Below are 16,080 nucleotides of genomic sequence, written 5' to 3' on the forward strand. Positions count from 1 at the left end.
TTCATGTAACACCCCTCTATCTCGTGACTCTCATATTAAGACAGAGAGGTTTTGAAAATTTCTGGAACTGCAGAAGTTCAAATCTGCAGTTCCAGATTAACTGCTGTAATTACTCAGCTTAATATACAGTCTTCACACGTCCTCATATGACATGACTGTGTATGCACAATAAAGAAGGAGTGGGTCTGTAAGCCTCACCTATCAATCAAAGTACTACACAGCTGGCAAAAGTACAGACATTTTTCAATACAGATTGAACTACTGAGTACTATTTATGAGCAGTCCTTACGTTCGTACATAACCTGTTCTTCCCCTCCTGTCCTGTCTTTCTCACATCGTTCTCTATCTCTGAAGTTATTAACTTTTTTTCCCTCCCTCAAATGTGTAACCCGTACCTTTAGCTAGCAGACACACTTTTGTGACAAAGTGCACACAAACAGTTTGTGTGTTTGCAAATATTTGTTGACCTGTTAGAAATGCTGGATTTTATAAAGCACTGCTCCCATTATGCTCGCTTCTCTTCTGTAGTGCTAGCTAGAAGCAACTTGCAAACATCTGGTCCAAAAAGTGTTGTTTTGGATCATTTTGGCCTGCTTTAAGGGCTGAATATAGTACTTTAAATAACATATAAATTATACATTTCTGCCTATTTTGTGCCATTGTGTGCAATAAGCACCAGTGGTGGATGCACCAACAGGATTGTCTTTGTTATTTTCCCTCCATTTATGTTCAAGTCGGTTTGACATCTGTTATGTTAAACAATAGATGGTACGACAACAACAAGAAGACACACCACCTTTGTCACAATTATTGTATCTTCTTGCACAACATGGCTATGTGAATGCTGCTGTCTTGAACATGCTTAGAACCCTGAAGATAACCATCTGCGGGAGCTGACTTCTTCTCCACTTCTTGCCATTGCTAGCTAAACTTGCAACACTGGTCTTGATTACAGAAAATCTCAAATCAAATCACATATCTACAACAATTACAGCAAGGGATGAGTTTCAAGTATGCCTTAACTATACCAAGTGTTTTGATAGCAGTTCATGACAAAGTCATCGCACAGCCGAAGCACAACAGCCTCATGTATATTATTGGAAGACCTTGGGTAATTAGCACAGCGGCTAACTTGTAGAGGGCTAGCATGGTGGTGAGTGCAGGACACTGGGGAGGAAAAAACAAAACTAAAAAAGTGTGAACTTCAGTCCATGGTGACCTGTGTTGAAAAAAGAGAACGATATGTATTGGGAGCCTGTTGTTGCTCCAAAAGATTAACTAGCTAAGGATAGTACCCTCCAATGAAAATAGGTGCAGCCAATTATTGAATGGACTACCACATGAGAACATTTTGAGAACAGATTGAAGCACCCAAGACTACGCATTAAAGGTCCAAACTCATGCTAAAGATGCAAAATGTTTATCTCCGACTCTCCATAATGTTTTCATTTAAATATAAAAATACCTCACTGGAGCCGCCCAGAGTGAAATGAGCAGTGTGGGAAATAATGTCACACTGGTGTGTGTTTTGTTGCGACATTAGCAGTTCCCATTGTTTCCGCTCCACACTCCACACAGCTGATGCAGAGGCCGGGCCAGGCGAAGCTGAAGATGAAGTTGAGGCCAGGCCAGGCGAAGCTGAAGCTGAAGCTGGACCGGGCGAAGGCGAAACTGAAGGCTCTGAAGCTGGACCAGACGAGAATGTCCCTGGAGGCGGCGGCGTGGAAGCCGGAGAGAAAGGCGCTGCAGGCTGGGGCGTGGAAGCCGGGGACAAAGGCGCTGCAGGTGGCGGTGTGGAAGAATATATAAAACAGTACCCAAATGAACACTTTGACAAAAACATTTATGTTTACTGAAGAGGAAATGTGGGGCAGCATGGTGGCGTGTTGGTTAGAGTTGTTGCCTCACAGCAAGAGGGTCTTGGGTTTGAATCCACCATCTGGATGTTTGTGTGTTCTTTATGGTTTCTCTCCTGGCATTCTGGCTTCCTCCCACAGTCCAACGATATGAATATAGTGGGGGTTTATTAATTGGTGATTCTAAATTGTCCTGAGGGGTAAATGTGAGTGCAGATGGTTGCCTCTCTGTCTGTGTTAGCCCTACAACAAACTGATGACCTCTTTGTACCCTACAACTCACTCTATGCCACCACTCCTTGCAAATGTGTTTGCAAACCTCACCTACTTTTTCCACCTCTACATCCCTTCAGTGACAGATCTCATTTGTTTCAATCTGCAGAAAAACAGCGACTCCAAACATACACTAAAGATCTCAATATGCTCCAAGAGATGGTTTGCCTTTTATTGCTAAACTCTCTACTGAGAAAAAATGATGCTGTTTGAATGGCTCTAATTGATATAAAATGTTTGCATTGTTAACAAAAGTATATTTGAACACATCGTCATTGCATGCCGTCTCCCCAATGCTAAAAAATGTGTTCGTCCTATTCCTGCAGGAGTTGTGTGATTTGTAGCGGTTTCAGTTTTTCACTGATGAACACTGAAATGTTAGTGAGGTTCACCTGCTGTATTTGTTGTGCTTTATAATAAGCATAAACCACTGATCACATGTGACAGGGTCAAAGCCATCAGCGCACTGTGAAACAGAAATGGAATTTCCATTAAATTACATTAAAACACTAACAACACGACCCAACATTCACTGTGATCACTCCAGTGTGCTGTATCAGCAGTAGGTTTTACAGTTTAAAAATAATGATCTCAACTGGCTCATTTCTACTTTTTTGTTTTACTGTAACATATAGTTGTATGACCTGATGCACATTTCATCACAAGTACTGAGAACTTCCTGCAGGATTCTTGCTACTGCTAGCTAAACCTGAAACACGGGTTTTGCCCACACAGTCACTGGAAACCACTTCACACAACAAAGTCTAAATGTCAAATAACTGTAACAACCATTAAAATAATGATAATGATAAACATCCATGAGTAGATGTATGTAGGTGCAGGCTCAGTACTTTTGTCCACGTAAGTATGAGCTTCACTGTCACCACTTTAGGTTGCTTCTAACTGAGCTGTACTGGAATGTAATTCCATAACTGCCAAGCATGCAGGAAGGTAGCACCAAAGGAGGAATTCAGAGCTATTTTAAGCTTGCAACACCAACAGGTTTCTTTGTTTTTTCTTACTAAACAACAACTGTGGTGGAGTGAGTTGAATGTATTGTCCAAAAAGAATACTTCCCTATCAACTCTTCTCTCTCTCTCTCACTGTGATTGTGTCTGTTTTTCTTTCTTCTTTTTTTAAATTATGTATTGTTAATTGTAAGAGTTTTTGGAAAGCTTTTATTTCACTGGGTATTTTCTTACCCCACTAATCTGCTTACCTGTTTAGGTGTGAAAACTAGAGGTGTAACAATACTCCAAAACTTCTGTTTTGATATAGGAAAATATATCAATTTTACAACATGCTTTTACAACATGCTTTATGCTTTAATAAAGGATTTACTTCTCGATGTGGGTATAAATGTATGGGGAAGAGGGACCTTCCGGATACAAATTGTGGGTGATGCATTTTCTGATTTTTATACATGCTATACATGTGGTAGAGCTCTAATATGCATGTTACATCCCCCGGGAGGATGTTTTCATGTTCAGACTGCTTGTAGGGGAAAGCTGCCTTTTGTTTTGACACCCTGTTTTCTCCTGTTTATGTGTTGTTAGGTAGATTATGGTTGTAGGTTGTATATTTTGTTTCTTTGGAGTTAGGTAAGTTTCTTTTATTTCTACATCAGGGATGTTTTGTTTGTTATGTTGGCCTTGGCTCTCCCTGACGTTATACCTCAGTCTGAACCCAAATCCCATCACCAGCATTAAATAAACCTTCTAAAATTACCATCTTGGCTCCTCCTTCTCTATCCACCTTTATGTTCGTCCCTTCAACCCCCTAGACTAGCCAGGGGACGTAACATAAATTGGGGGCTCATCCGGGAGTATATCCTGTTTAATCCATTTTTAGATGGTGAAGGTTTGGAGTTGTTTGTTTCTGCTGGTGTATTTGGCAGAGGTAGTTAGTATGGTGTTTTCAATTTGAGTCCATTTTTGAGTAGTCCTTCTTGGGAGGAGCTAAATGTGTGTAGAAAACATGATTTGTTTGCTATAGCAGCACACTTTGAGTTAAATGTATCTAGGCAATTGGTGCAAGAGGACGTGAAAACTGCTGTTTCAAACAAACTTGTGGAAGAAGGCCTGCTTCCTGTTTCTAAATCACCTCGTTTGCCAGTTCCTCTTGACAGGACCCCTAATGAAGGAGTGAAGCCTGCTGTGTTAAAGGAAGAAGGGCAAAACCCTGCTGCTGTGGAGCAACAAACGGTGGAAAATTTAAGCACTAATGGCTCACCTTCTTTTGCTACTCCATCTTTCAAGACGAGAAGTATTACTCAAGGTACGTTTGGCTAAATTACAATTGGAGGCTCAGGATAAAGCCCAAGCTCGTCAGGCAGAGTTGGAACTTCGCAGGTTGGAGTTGGAAGCAGAGACAGAAAAGGTGTTAAAGCTGAAAAGGTTGGAGCTGGAGTTGCAGACTGAAAGGGAGGTCAGACTGCGTCAGTTGGAGTTCCAGGCACAGACTTCAAGTAGCACTACTACTCAACCTAGTTCTGCAAATTCATCTGTTGGTGAAACTACCCCCTCCCATGTAAACCCAGGTGGTTTTAATGTGAGTAAAAACATTGTGTTGGTACCTCCATTTCGTGAATCAGAAGTTGATACATATTTCAATGTGTTTGAACGTGTTGCTGCCTCATTGCACTGGCTGAGAGAAGTTTGGCCATTGCTTCTTCATTGCAAATTGGTAGGCAAAGCACAAGAAGTCTGTTCTGCTTTATCTTTGGAAGAAAGTTTGAAATATGATGTAGTGAAGTCTGCGATCCTTGCTGCTTATGAACTTGTTCCCGAAGCGTATAGGCAACGCTTTTGCAATCACAAAAGAACAGCAAATCAGACTTTTGTAGAGTTTGCTCGTGAAAAAGCTACTCTTTTTGATAAATGGATAACAGCGAGTAAAGTTCCTGACTACAACTCCTTACGTGACCTGATACTGCTGGAAGAGTTCAAAAATGGCCTGCCAGAACACATTGTTGTACACCTTAATGAACAGAAGGTTTCCACTTTGAAAGAAGCAGCTGTGATAGCTGATGAATTTGTGCTGACTCATAAAACTGTTTTTTGTGCAGAAACGTGAAGTTATCACCAGAGAACCTCCCCCACGAAAGGATCCTTCAAGCCCATGACAGACTTTTGCTTCAAGGACTGAAAGGGAATGTTTCTATTGTCATAAACTTGGTCATGTTGTTGTTGAATGTGCCACTTTGAAGCGCAAGAACCAGTCACCAAAAGGAGTAGGTTTAATTAAAACCATTCACGCTGAGAGAGGGGACCAAAGTGAAGGAGTTGATCCCTGCTTCAAACCCTTCCTCTTAGATGGCACTGTGTCATTGACTGGGAAGCCTGAGGATGAAAAACCCATTCGAATACTCAGAGATACGGGAGGGTCACGATCTGTGATTTTATCTGATGTATTACCCTTGAGTGACCATTCCTCTTGTCATGGTAGCATTCTGATTCAAGGAGTTGAAATGGGCTATGTTGAAGCTCCTTTGCATTATGTACACATCAAGTCAAAGTTGGTTAATGGCATCTTCTCTGTGGCAGTACGCCCCTCACTTCCCATAAAAGGGGTGCAGTTCATTTTGGGAAATGATATTGCTGGTGGAAAAGTGCAACCTGTTCCCGAAGTAACAAATGATCCAGAATTAAACTTGAAGAGCAACGACCTAGCAACATGTTTCCCATCTGTTTTTCCTGCTTGTGTTCTCACCAGGGCTCAAACAAGATGTAAAGCTGCAGAAATTGATTTGTCAGACTCTTCGTTGGCTCAGGCTCAGGCTACAGATGATTTGCAAACCCTGATTGATCTTAAAAGTGGCTCAAAGGATACTACTGAGAAGTGGAAGGATCTCCATCTCTCACAGTTAGACTTGCCAGTCACACGTGAAAGCCTTATTGCTGCTCAGAAGTCTGATCCCTCATTGACTAAATGCTTTACTTCTCTTTCTGAAACAGGAAATAAAAAGGCTTCTTATTTCTTGGAAGATGGGGTCTTGATGCGCAAGTGTACTGCACACCCAAGTTTAACAGCAGACGTAGAGGGAAGCTGTTCTGATGACTGTGACTGGAGCACTACTTATCAGATTGTTGTGCCTCTTGAGTATCGTCACTACGTAGTCTCCCTTGCACATGAGCACCCCCTGTCTGGTCATTTGGGAATTACAAAAACATACAAAAAGATACTCAACCATTTCTTTTGGCCAGGATTGAAGGCTGATGTAGTTGAGTTTTGCCGCACTTGTAAAACATGTCAGATTGCAGGAAAGCCAAACCAGACAGTTCCTATAGCTCCTCTTCATCCTATACCAGTACTTGGTGAACCTTTTGAATGCGTCATTGTGGACTGTGTTGGTCCATTGCCCAAGACAAAGAATGGTAATCAGTTTTTACTGACTGCAATGTGTACTTCGACTCGTTTTCCAGAAGCTGCCCCACTCAGAAGAATAACTGCACCTTTGGTGATTAAAGTTTTGACAAAGTTCTTCACTATTTTTGGTCTACCAAAAGACTTTTGGTCTACTTTTGGTCTACCAAAAGTAGTCCAGACAGACCAAGGAACTAACTTTCTGTCTAAACTTTTCAACCTGGTCATGCAGACTCTTGGGATTAAGCATGTTGTGTCAAGTGCATACCATCCTGAGTCTCAAGGAGCATTAGAGCGTTGGTATCAGACACTCAAGGCAACGTTGCAGAAATACTGCTTGGATACTGGAAAAGAGTGGGATGAGGGAGTACCCCTGATGGTGTTTGCCATGCGCGAAGCTAAGCAAGAATCCCTTGGGTTTAGCCCAAATGAACTAGTGTTTGGTCATTCTGTTCGGGGACCTTTGAAGTTGTTGAAAGAACAGTTCTTGTCAACAGACCATGTTGTGAAAACTAATGTTCTGGATTATGTTTCACAGTTCAGAGAGCGCCTCTGTAAGGCCAGGTTGGCAGTTGCAGAAGCCCTCTCCTCTGCTCAGGGGAAGATGAAGAGTTGGTATGATAAAAAAGCCGTTCCTCGATCTTTCAATCCAGGTGACAAGGTTTTGGTTCTTCTACCAACTGCTAGCTCTGCATTGTCTGCCCGCTTCTGTGGACCATACCAGATGGATAAGAAAGTAAATGACACTGACTATGTGATTGAAACACCAGACAGGAAGCGTAAAACACGCTTGTGCCATCTCAATATGCTCAAATATTTTCATTCTAGAGCTGACTCTTTCTGTGGCCCTGCAGATAAGTCTGTGGCATCTCCGTCAGAGCAAATCTCATCTCCAGAAACTCTCTTGTTGAACTCTTCCTCAGGATTGAGGTCGAGTTTAGATGAAGACGGGCTCAAACTTTGTGATGCCAGCTACCAGAATGCCAGAATGCTTAATTCTGAGGTACTGTCTCAGTTGTCTATATATCTTTCTCACTTGACCCGTGAGCAACAGCTAGACATTGAAAGGCTTGTCAACATGCATTTAAAACTCTTTGGGGACATGCGTTCCCGTACGACTGTAATAGAGTACGACATTGATGTTGGGGATGCAGTACCTATTAAGCAGCATGCTTACCGTGTGAATATGGCAAAAAGAGAAATGATAAAGAAAGAAGTAGACTACCTTCTGAAGCATGGATCGGCTATTCCAAGCTATAGTCCATGGGGTTCTCCGTGCCTGGTTACGCCAAAATCAGATGGAACACCTCACTTTTGCACAGATTTCCGCAAGGTAAATGCAATAACAGTACCTGATTCCTTCCCACTGCCCCATATTGAGGACTGGATTGACAGCGTCGGATCTGCTGCTTATGTGAGTAAGCTTGACCTTCTTAAAGGTTATTGGCAAGTTCCTTTGACAGAAAGAGCATCAGAAATCTCAGCTTTCATAACACCTGATCACTTTTTACAATATACAGTCATGGCATTTGGAATGAGAAATACTCCTGCTACCTTTCAGAGGTTAATGTCAACTGTATTATCTGGTGTGGCAAACTGTAATGTTTATCTTGATGATGTGGTCATCTATTCTTCCAACTGGTCAGAGCATGTTGACACTTTAGCCACTGTGTTCAAGCGTTTAGCTGATGCTTCCTTGACCCTCAACTTGGCTAAATGCAAGTTTGGTAAGGCTACAGTGACCTACCTTGGAAAGGAAGTTGGGCAGAGCAAGGTTCGCCCTATCAGTGCAAAGGTTAATGCCATTCTCAACTTTCCTGTGCCAACAACACGCTGTGAGCTGCGCAGATTTCTGGGGATGGTTGGTTACTAAAGGTGTTTCTGTAGGGGTTTTTTCAGAAGTTGTAACACCACTGACAAACCTGTGCAGCCCGAAGATACCATTCATTTGGAGTCCTGAGTGTCAACATGCTTTTGAATGTGCAAAAGGTCTTCTGTCGAGTTCACCTGTTCTCGTTGCTCCAGACTTTTTCTAAACCTTTCAAGCTTGAAGTGGATGCCAGTGAGGTGGGGGCTGGAGCTGTTCTTCTTCAAAATGATGGACAAGGAGTGAGTCATCCTGTCTGCTTCTTTGGCAAGAAGTTCGATACTCATCAAAGACGGTACTCGACAATTGAAAAGGAGACTCTGGCCACACTAACACCAGGGACCAACAGAGGGAGCACAAACCCAGAAACCCAGTATCTAAAACACAAAACACAAACCATCCCAAAACAGCCCACAAATATTAATGAAAATAATAACAATAAATACACCAAACACAAAATCACTGAGTCACGGATGACAGTAGGTTTTACAGTGTAAAAATAATGATCTCAACTGGTTCATTTCTACTTTTTTTTTTACTGTAACATATAGTTGTATGACCTGATGCACATTTCATCACAAGTACTGAGAACTTCCTGCAGGATTCTTGCTACTGCTAACTAAACCTGAAACACGGGTTTTGCCCACACAGTCACTGGAAACCACTTCGAACAACAAAGTCTAAATGTCAAATAACTGTAACAACCATCAAAATAATGATAATGATAAACTTCCATGAGTAGATGTGTCATGGTCCTGGGCCATGTGGGCCCAGTATTCTTAGTTTCTTGTATTTTTGTATTTCGTTCCTTATTTAGGCCATGTTTCCTGAGTTGTCCTGTTGTGTTGTTCCTTATTTGACTTCCCCTTGTGACTTTTATCCCCTGTGTGCCCCTCTATGTATCTGTGAGCCCTCATCTCCCCTCCTTGTGTTTCATTCCATGTTTCCCCAGCCCACTATGCCCGTGCTCTCTCTCTCCTCCTGTTTGCACCTGTGTACTTCCTGTTTTACTTTGACAGTCTCCCGTCAGTGTTGTTTACTCCTGCCATGTCTTGTTATGTTCATCTGTGTCAGCTGTGTTCCCATGTGTGGCCACTTCCCCTGATCATCCCTCTTGTGTATTTAGTCTCTGTGTTTCATGTAGTCTGTGTCGCGTCGTCTGTGTTACCACCCCCTGTGTTCCGTATCTCCAGCCATAGCTTTTCCTTAGTTTATGTCCAGTTTAGGTTTCTGTTTGAACTATTACTCTTATGCTGCCCTCACTCTGTTTTGTTCCTTTCATCAGCCAGAATAAAAGGCTCGCTTTTGTTTAACTCCACTCCTGCATCCTCGCTTGTGTTCGCTCCTGGGTCCACCACACACATTTCCGCACGGTCTGCGGACAAGATGTATGTAGGTGAAGGCTCAGTACTTTTGTCCACGTACGTATGAGCTTCACTGTCACCACTTTAGGTTGCTTCTAACTGAGCTGTACTGGAATTTAATTCCATAACTGCCAAGCATGCAGGAAGGTAGCACCAAAGGAGGAATTCAGAGCTATTTTAAGCTTGCAACACCAACAGGTTTCTTTGTTTTTTCTTACTAAACAACAAGCTGTGGTGGAGTGAGTTTAATGTATTGTCCAAAAAGAATACTTCCCTATCAACTCCTCTCTCTCTCTCGCTCTTACTATGATTGTGTGTGTTTTTCTTTCTTCTTTTTTTAAATTATGTGTTGTTAATTGTAAGAGTTTTTGGAAAGCTTTTATTTCACTGGGTATTTTCTCACCCCATGTTCTGTCCTTATTGTGCATCCCTTTGCCCAACTTGACAGACAGCTAACGGTTTCAATGAACATTGGAGGCGGAAGTAAGTTTAAGGCTTTTTACTTCGTCAGTAGTTCAATGATTGACATCCTTTTCTTCCCGTAAAACTAAAAACAAACACAAAGTAAATGTCACAAGATGTCTTTTCCTTTTTACACACACTTCTAGGATATGAACTATACTGTTATATAGTATGTGTAATCAACAGTGACTCAGTGGTGATCACAATACAACTTAGCGAGTTTAGCTTCCTAGAAGATAAACATAGCAGAGGAAATAACTGCTTTCTAAACAAATCTATGTAATAGAAATGCACCAAATAAACTTGTAAACATGTTGTACATTAATACTCACAAGCAATAACTCTCCAAGGCAGAAACGTTTTAAAGAGCAACAACATATTCTGCAGGCTAACAAGCGACCAGCTTCCTGTTTCCTCTACCCACAGGAACACAGAAAAACCCCACCAAAATAAAAGCTGGTGAGTATTCCCATTATGACCAGCAGAGGGTGCTGAAGAGAAAGAACCTATGCATGTCATAACACCCCACTAATCTGCTTACCTGTTTAGGTGTGAAAACTAGAGGTGTAACAATACTCCAAAACTTCTGTTTTGATATAGGAAAATATATCAATTTTACAACACTGATATGCTTTAATAAAGGATTTACTTCTCGATGTGGGTATAAATGTATGGGGAAGAGGGAACTTCCAGAAACGAATTGTGGGTGATGAATTTTCTGATTTTTATACATGCTAGACATGTGGTAGAGCTCTAATATGCATCTTTTAATTAGTTTGTGTGAGATAGCGTGGCCAAAGTGGCTGAAGAAGAGCAGAAAACAGATGCTGTCCATTGTAGCAGGTGATGTTTTTTTAACAAACAATGTGACTAAAATTATTTTTGCAAAAACCTCCACAAATCAAATGCTCAAATGTTAAGCTTGGGCAAATAAATATAACTGAATTTAAAACAACCAAAATTAATATTGAGTGCACCAAGCTACACTGACCTGGTCTTCTCCTCCTGAACAACTGAGTTCTTCTGTTTAAATACTCTCAATCGTTCCAAACAAATAGTCTCTAAAGGAATTTTTTATATGATGGGTAAGACTGAATATTATACTCATCCATTTATTGATGCTGCTTTTTACCACCAACAAAACACACTATTAAAGTGTAGCCATTACATTTTACAATAATGCATACATAACTGAAGCAAACAAATCCCTAGTTTTCTTCCCCCTCTGTACCTGGTTCCATCCATCAAAAATAAACAGGAAGATATGAATACACAAAGTGAAGCAGCACGTCCGTAAGTAAGGTAAGTTCACACACAATAATTTATATCATTTGGATTTTTTTTTTTCTTTGTCTTGTTTCCAGTTGATTCTGAGTGAGGTTCCAGTGTGTTCTTGCTTATTTCAGTTTAGTTTTACTGTCTGTGTCCTTGGGCAAGATTCTGACATCCAAGTTGTCTCTCGCACATCCATCAGTCTGTGTGTGAAACTTCGGTGTAAAAAGTGCTTAGACATAGAAAAAAAAATCACTTGTATTGTGTACTTGTGTGTGTGACTGGATGGCTGCAGCATGGAGAGGTGAAGCACTTTGAAAGTGCGTAGAAAAGCTCTCTAGAAATGCTAATTTAAATGTTTATGTTTTAGCTGAACTTTTATTTGTCTTAATGATTATAATATAGGGGATTACAAATTCAATAACCACTCATCGTCACAGAAAATACAATATAAATGCATAAATATATGAATAGTTTTTAAATATTTCTTTTAAAAATGTACACTAGTGTCAGACAAAGCCAAGCTATCCACTGCACACAGCTAGAGGGACCCTTCAGTTATTTAACATGCCCTTCGGTGTTTCTATGTGACTGAAAAAAGGTAGCCTATAATCTCCATCACTTCGCTCCGTGCTGTGAATTTAACTGAACGTGGCCTTAAATGTAAAACATGGCATAAACAGTGTTACACCTAATGATAAAGTGTAAAGAATTAACAATGCACTTCTGTCAAACAACATATTTAAGTGATTTAATGAAACAATTTAAAATGAAGCGACAAAGCAAGGATGACTCATTTAGTTAAACACCTTCTCGTCTCCTGATCACTCTCCGGTGGGAGGGAGGAGAGGAGTCAAGGAGAGGAACTGAGAATGTGCAATTTGAGAAATGAGAAGAGGGCGGGTCTTACCCATCTATCCATCCTTCCATCCATCCATCCTTCAAAATGGCCACTAAGGGTCAGCAGAAGCAAGCTGTAAACAACCTGTCTGTAAACATTCTGATATTTCAGCAGTTCAGTAGCCTGATGGCTTTTGTGTAAAAGCTATCCCTGAATCTGCTGGTGCAGGTGTGGATGCTCATGTACACTCCTACCTGACTACAGGAGCTTGAAGAGTGTGTGGCTGGATTAAAGAGGATCCTCTGGGCTGTCCTCCTACAGTGCTGTCTGTAGAGGTCCTGGATGGCTGGCAGTTCAGACTTGGTGATACAATGTGCATATCTGGCCATCCTCCACACAGCTTTGTGGTCCAGAGCATTACAAGTGCTATACCAGGTTGTGATACAGCCTCTCAATGGTGCCGTTGTTGAGTATTCTGGGGTTTATTCCAAACCCTCCTCATGATATGCATGTTCATGTGGATAACCTGTCTAGCAACACCAGGCTCCACTCGTAGTTTCTGACCACGTGAGGAATCTAAGATAAATATTTGCTCCAACTCAAATATCTATGTTGCAAATGGGGGACAGATTTATTCCATTTGCTGTGATGTTGTTCTGTGTTTTCAACACTAGGTGTCAGCAGCAAACAGCCCGTTTCCAAAAGAGTGACCAAAACATGGAATAAGTTAGCAGTAATGGATCTGCAGTTTGGAAGCTTTTTAGGCTGGCAAGACCAACAAGGGTTTGTTTTGTTTGTTTTTTCAGTTTGTTCATCAACTTCAAAGTCTTATCTTAATGAAGTATTGCGATAAAGTTGTAATTCATTATGTTGGACTGGTGTAGAGCAGGCTGTGGTGTTCATGGGCACTCAGACTGCGATGTGAAAAGAAGATAAATGAATGACTCCATGACCCAGTTTGGAAGAAGATGTTATTTTTATTGGTTAAGTGTGAAAAGTACACAAAGGAAGGAAGAAACCATAAAACAAATCAGAAGCCTTTCACCTTACTACCTTAAATTCAACATGCTGGTCTATACTCACTGACACTCAGTCACAGGGGCAATATAAGACAATGGAATAGATAAAAACCACATTTCCATTACTCAAGCAATAATTGGTGACTCTCCATTATAAAATATGCAGTAACATTAGCTTAAGCCTGTAAAGCTTCATCCATGAAATAATTGCCAGAAAATTAAAATTTTCTGAAAGTGGAGGATTTATTGAACCTTCTGACAAATTAAAACAAAAAGAAATTAAATGTTCATTTGAAAGTATAAGATTTAATTTTCACAATTTTTTACACCTGTGTACTATTCTTCAGCATGGCAAAAAGAATTTTAGGGCAATTTTTAACAAAAATAACCAAAAAAATCTATCACAGTGGACTTTAAAGCCATCTCAGCATGTGTTACCATAACGCAAGAGGGGTTGCAGGTACATCTATAGTCACAGCAGCTGAAAATCTGCTTCCTGTGTCCCTGAAATGATTACAAATTGTTCAGTTAGAACAAAATATTTTGGTCAGAATGTTTTGTGTACTCTAAAACAGCATCTATTTAAGTTGCCCCTTCAGATCACAGTGTGGGATGTTTAGAGAAGGAGAAACTTAAACCTGGCGGGCTGCAAAAAGCAATATTTGCTGCTCTACGATCGAGCCAGCTTGTAACTCTCTGCCTCATTTGATCACTAAGGGGCAGCAGAAATAAGCTCTACTGCTGACACTGAACTGGAATCAACGCAAAATATTAATTTCTCTGTGGGAGATTTGTGGTTATTTAGCTGCTACATGCTCTTTGCATGTTTGAAGCCAGTGTACTTCGGATTTATTAAAATCTTTCAAGGCTGCAAAACTATGAAGAAAAAATACTCAGAGCTGAAGAAAGCCAATGAGTCAGTAATAACTCTCTCTGATATCATCACCACAGGGTTGATCATGTGACAGTATGTCAACATCAGTGACCAAGCCCACGACTATCACGACATTTAGCTTAAATCCTGGTTGGTGCTCAGGTATGCATTGGTATCACATGACTTGATAAAACACCAGTAAACAAAAAAAGGTCTGTAGCCTTTAAAATTGATCTGAACAGTGAGTCATGCAGTGAAATTATCCCAGGATGTTCTCCACATGTGAAGGTGGTTAGAATGTGGTGTTTCCTACCTTCTTCTAGTTTTCTTTGTCCTCTGAAGTTGGGATGAAGGACGCAGGTCCTGAAGGTAGTGCTGGCTTGCGGAGGAAAGGATATGTGAGTTTTTCCCTCACACAGTGCTGGTAGGTTCGGTCACAGTCAAATCCAATTGGACAGCAGTGGTAGCCATCCAGACAACATTTGCCCTGCAAGAAACACTTTTAGTCTCTCAAAAGAATAATTATCATAGCTGCAAACTTGCTTCATCTCAGTGGAAGATAAAGGGAATTTTATTAAAATCATGTGTCTTATTGCACAAGAGTGTTTAGGCTGACTCACAGGAGAGTAGGGACAACAGGTCCAGCCTCCTTGTGGGTGTCTGCAGCAAGTAGTGCCATCAGGACAGTAGGTGTAACTGTCACAGTAGACCACTGAAGTCTTTATTTGATCTGGGACGTGGCTCTCTTTAAGCTCCTGGAGTGGAGTTCCAGGCAGTTCAGGGGGGGCTGGTTTCTCTGCAGCTTCCTTCTTCACCATGGGTATGGTCAGCCACGGCTGGTCTAATTTCTCACAATTCATGGTAACCAGGTTACAGCGATATCCTGACGGGCAGCAGTGGAGCAGGTCGCTACAGCACATGGCCTGCAAAGTAAGTAAGACGAGCAGAGCTTTTTAACAACCAACAATCAAGTTACTGCACTGGCAGAAAGTTTCTGACTTACATTTGGATATGGGCAGCAGGCATATCCGATATTAGTCTTGCAGCAGGTGGCAGTGTCTGAACAAGTACTCCCATCAGGACACATAGAGCATGAAGCAAATCCCCACAGAAACACACCGAATGACAAACACAGACTGATCCTCAACATCTGGAAGACAGAATCAACATGACTTTGCAGATTTTTTTCTTTCTGAACTAAAAAGGTCAGAGTTTGTAACTTTAATGTGACACACTGAAGTCCAATTTTAGTAGCAACAACTAAACCATAAAACACTTTACAAATAAGTTCACTTCTTTTAATCACTTACCTTTAGGCAGTGAAGAAATTCAGCAGCTTCCTGTGATGCCTTTCACACTTTCCCCTCTGCTGTATCACACACAGCTCTATATAGTACAGGTCAGACACTCCCACTGAGTAAGAATGAAAGATTAACTTCACGTAACACCCCTCTATCTCGTGACTCTCATATTAAGACAGACAGGTTTTGAAAATTTCTGGAACTGCAGAAGTTCAAATCCACTACTTAACTGCTGTAATTACTCAGCTTAATATACAGTCACCACACGTCCTCATATGACATGATTGTGTATGCACAATAAAGAAGGAGTGGGTCTGTAAGCCTCACCTATCGATCAAAGTACAACAGAGCTGGCAAAAGTACAGACATTCTTCAATATGTAGGAGCAGAGATTGAACTACTGAGTACTATTTATGAGCAGTCCTTACGTTCGTACATAACCTGTTCTTCCCCTCCTGTCCTGTCTTTCTCACATCGTTCTCTATCTCTGAAGTTATTAACTTTTTTTCCCTCCCTCAAATGTGTAACCCATACCTTTAGCAAGCAGACACACTTTTGTGAGAAAGTGCACACAAACAGTTTGTGT

The 16,080-nt window shown here is 41.1% G+C and overlaps 1 protein-coding gene across 1 annotated transcript; it reads right to left on the reverse strand.

The window, feature by feature from the left end:
* Positions 1 to 13,653: 13,653 nt before the first annotated feature.
* Positions 13,654 to 15,556, reverse strand: LOC146609879 (progranulin-like). Its single transcript, XM_085346401.1, has 5 exons — positions 15,504 to 15,556; positions 15,197 to 15,343; positions 14,814 to 15,116; positions 14,507 to 14,680; positions 13,654 to 13,823 (listed from the first exon to the last, which is right to left on the reverse strand). The coding sequence occupies exons 2-4, from the start codon at positions 15,341 to 15,343 to the stop codon at positions 14,513 to 14,515; spliced, it is 618 nt and encodes a 205-aa protein (XP_085202527.1). The 5' UTR covers positions 15,504 to 15,556; the 3' UTR covers positions 13,654 to 13,823; positions 14,507 to 14,512.
* Between the last annotated feature and the right edge of the window lie 524 nt (positions 15,557 to 16,080).

Source organism: Diplotaxodon limnothrissa, linkage group LG22 (assembly GCF_057381915.1).
Source record: "Diplotaxodon limnothrissa isolate DT_005_m linkage group LG22, D_limnothrissa_male_GT1.1, whole genome shotgun sequence".
Lineage (NCBI taxonomy): Eukaryota > Metazoa > Chordata > Actinopteri > Cichliformes > Cichlidae > Diplotaxodon > Diplotaxodon limnothrissa.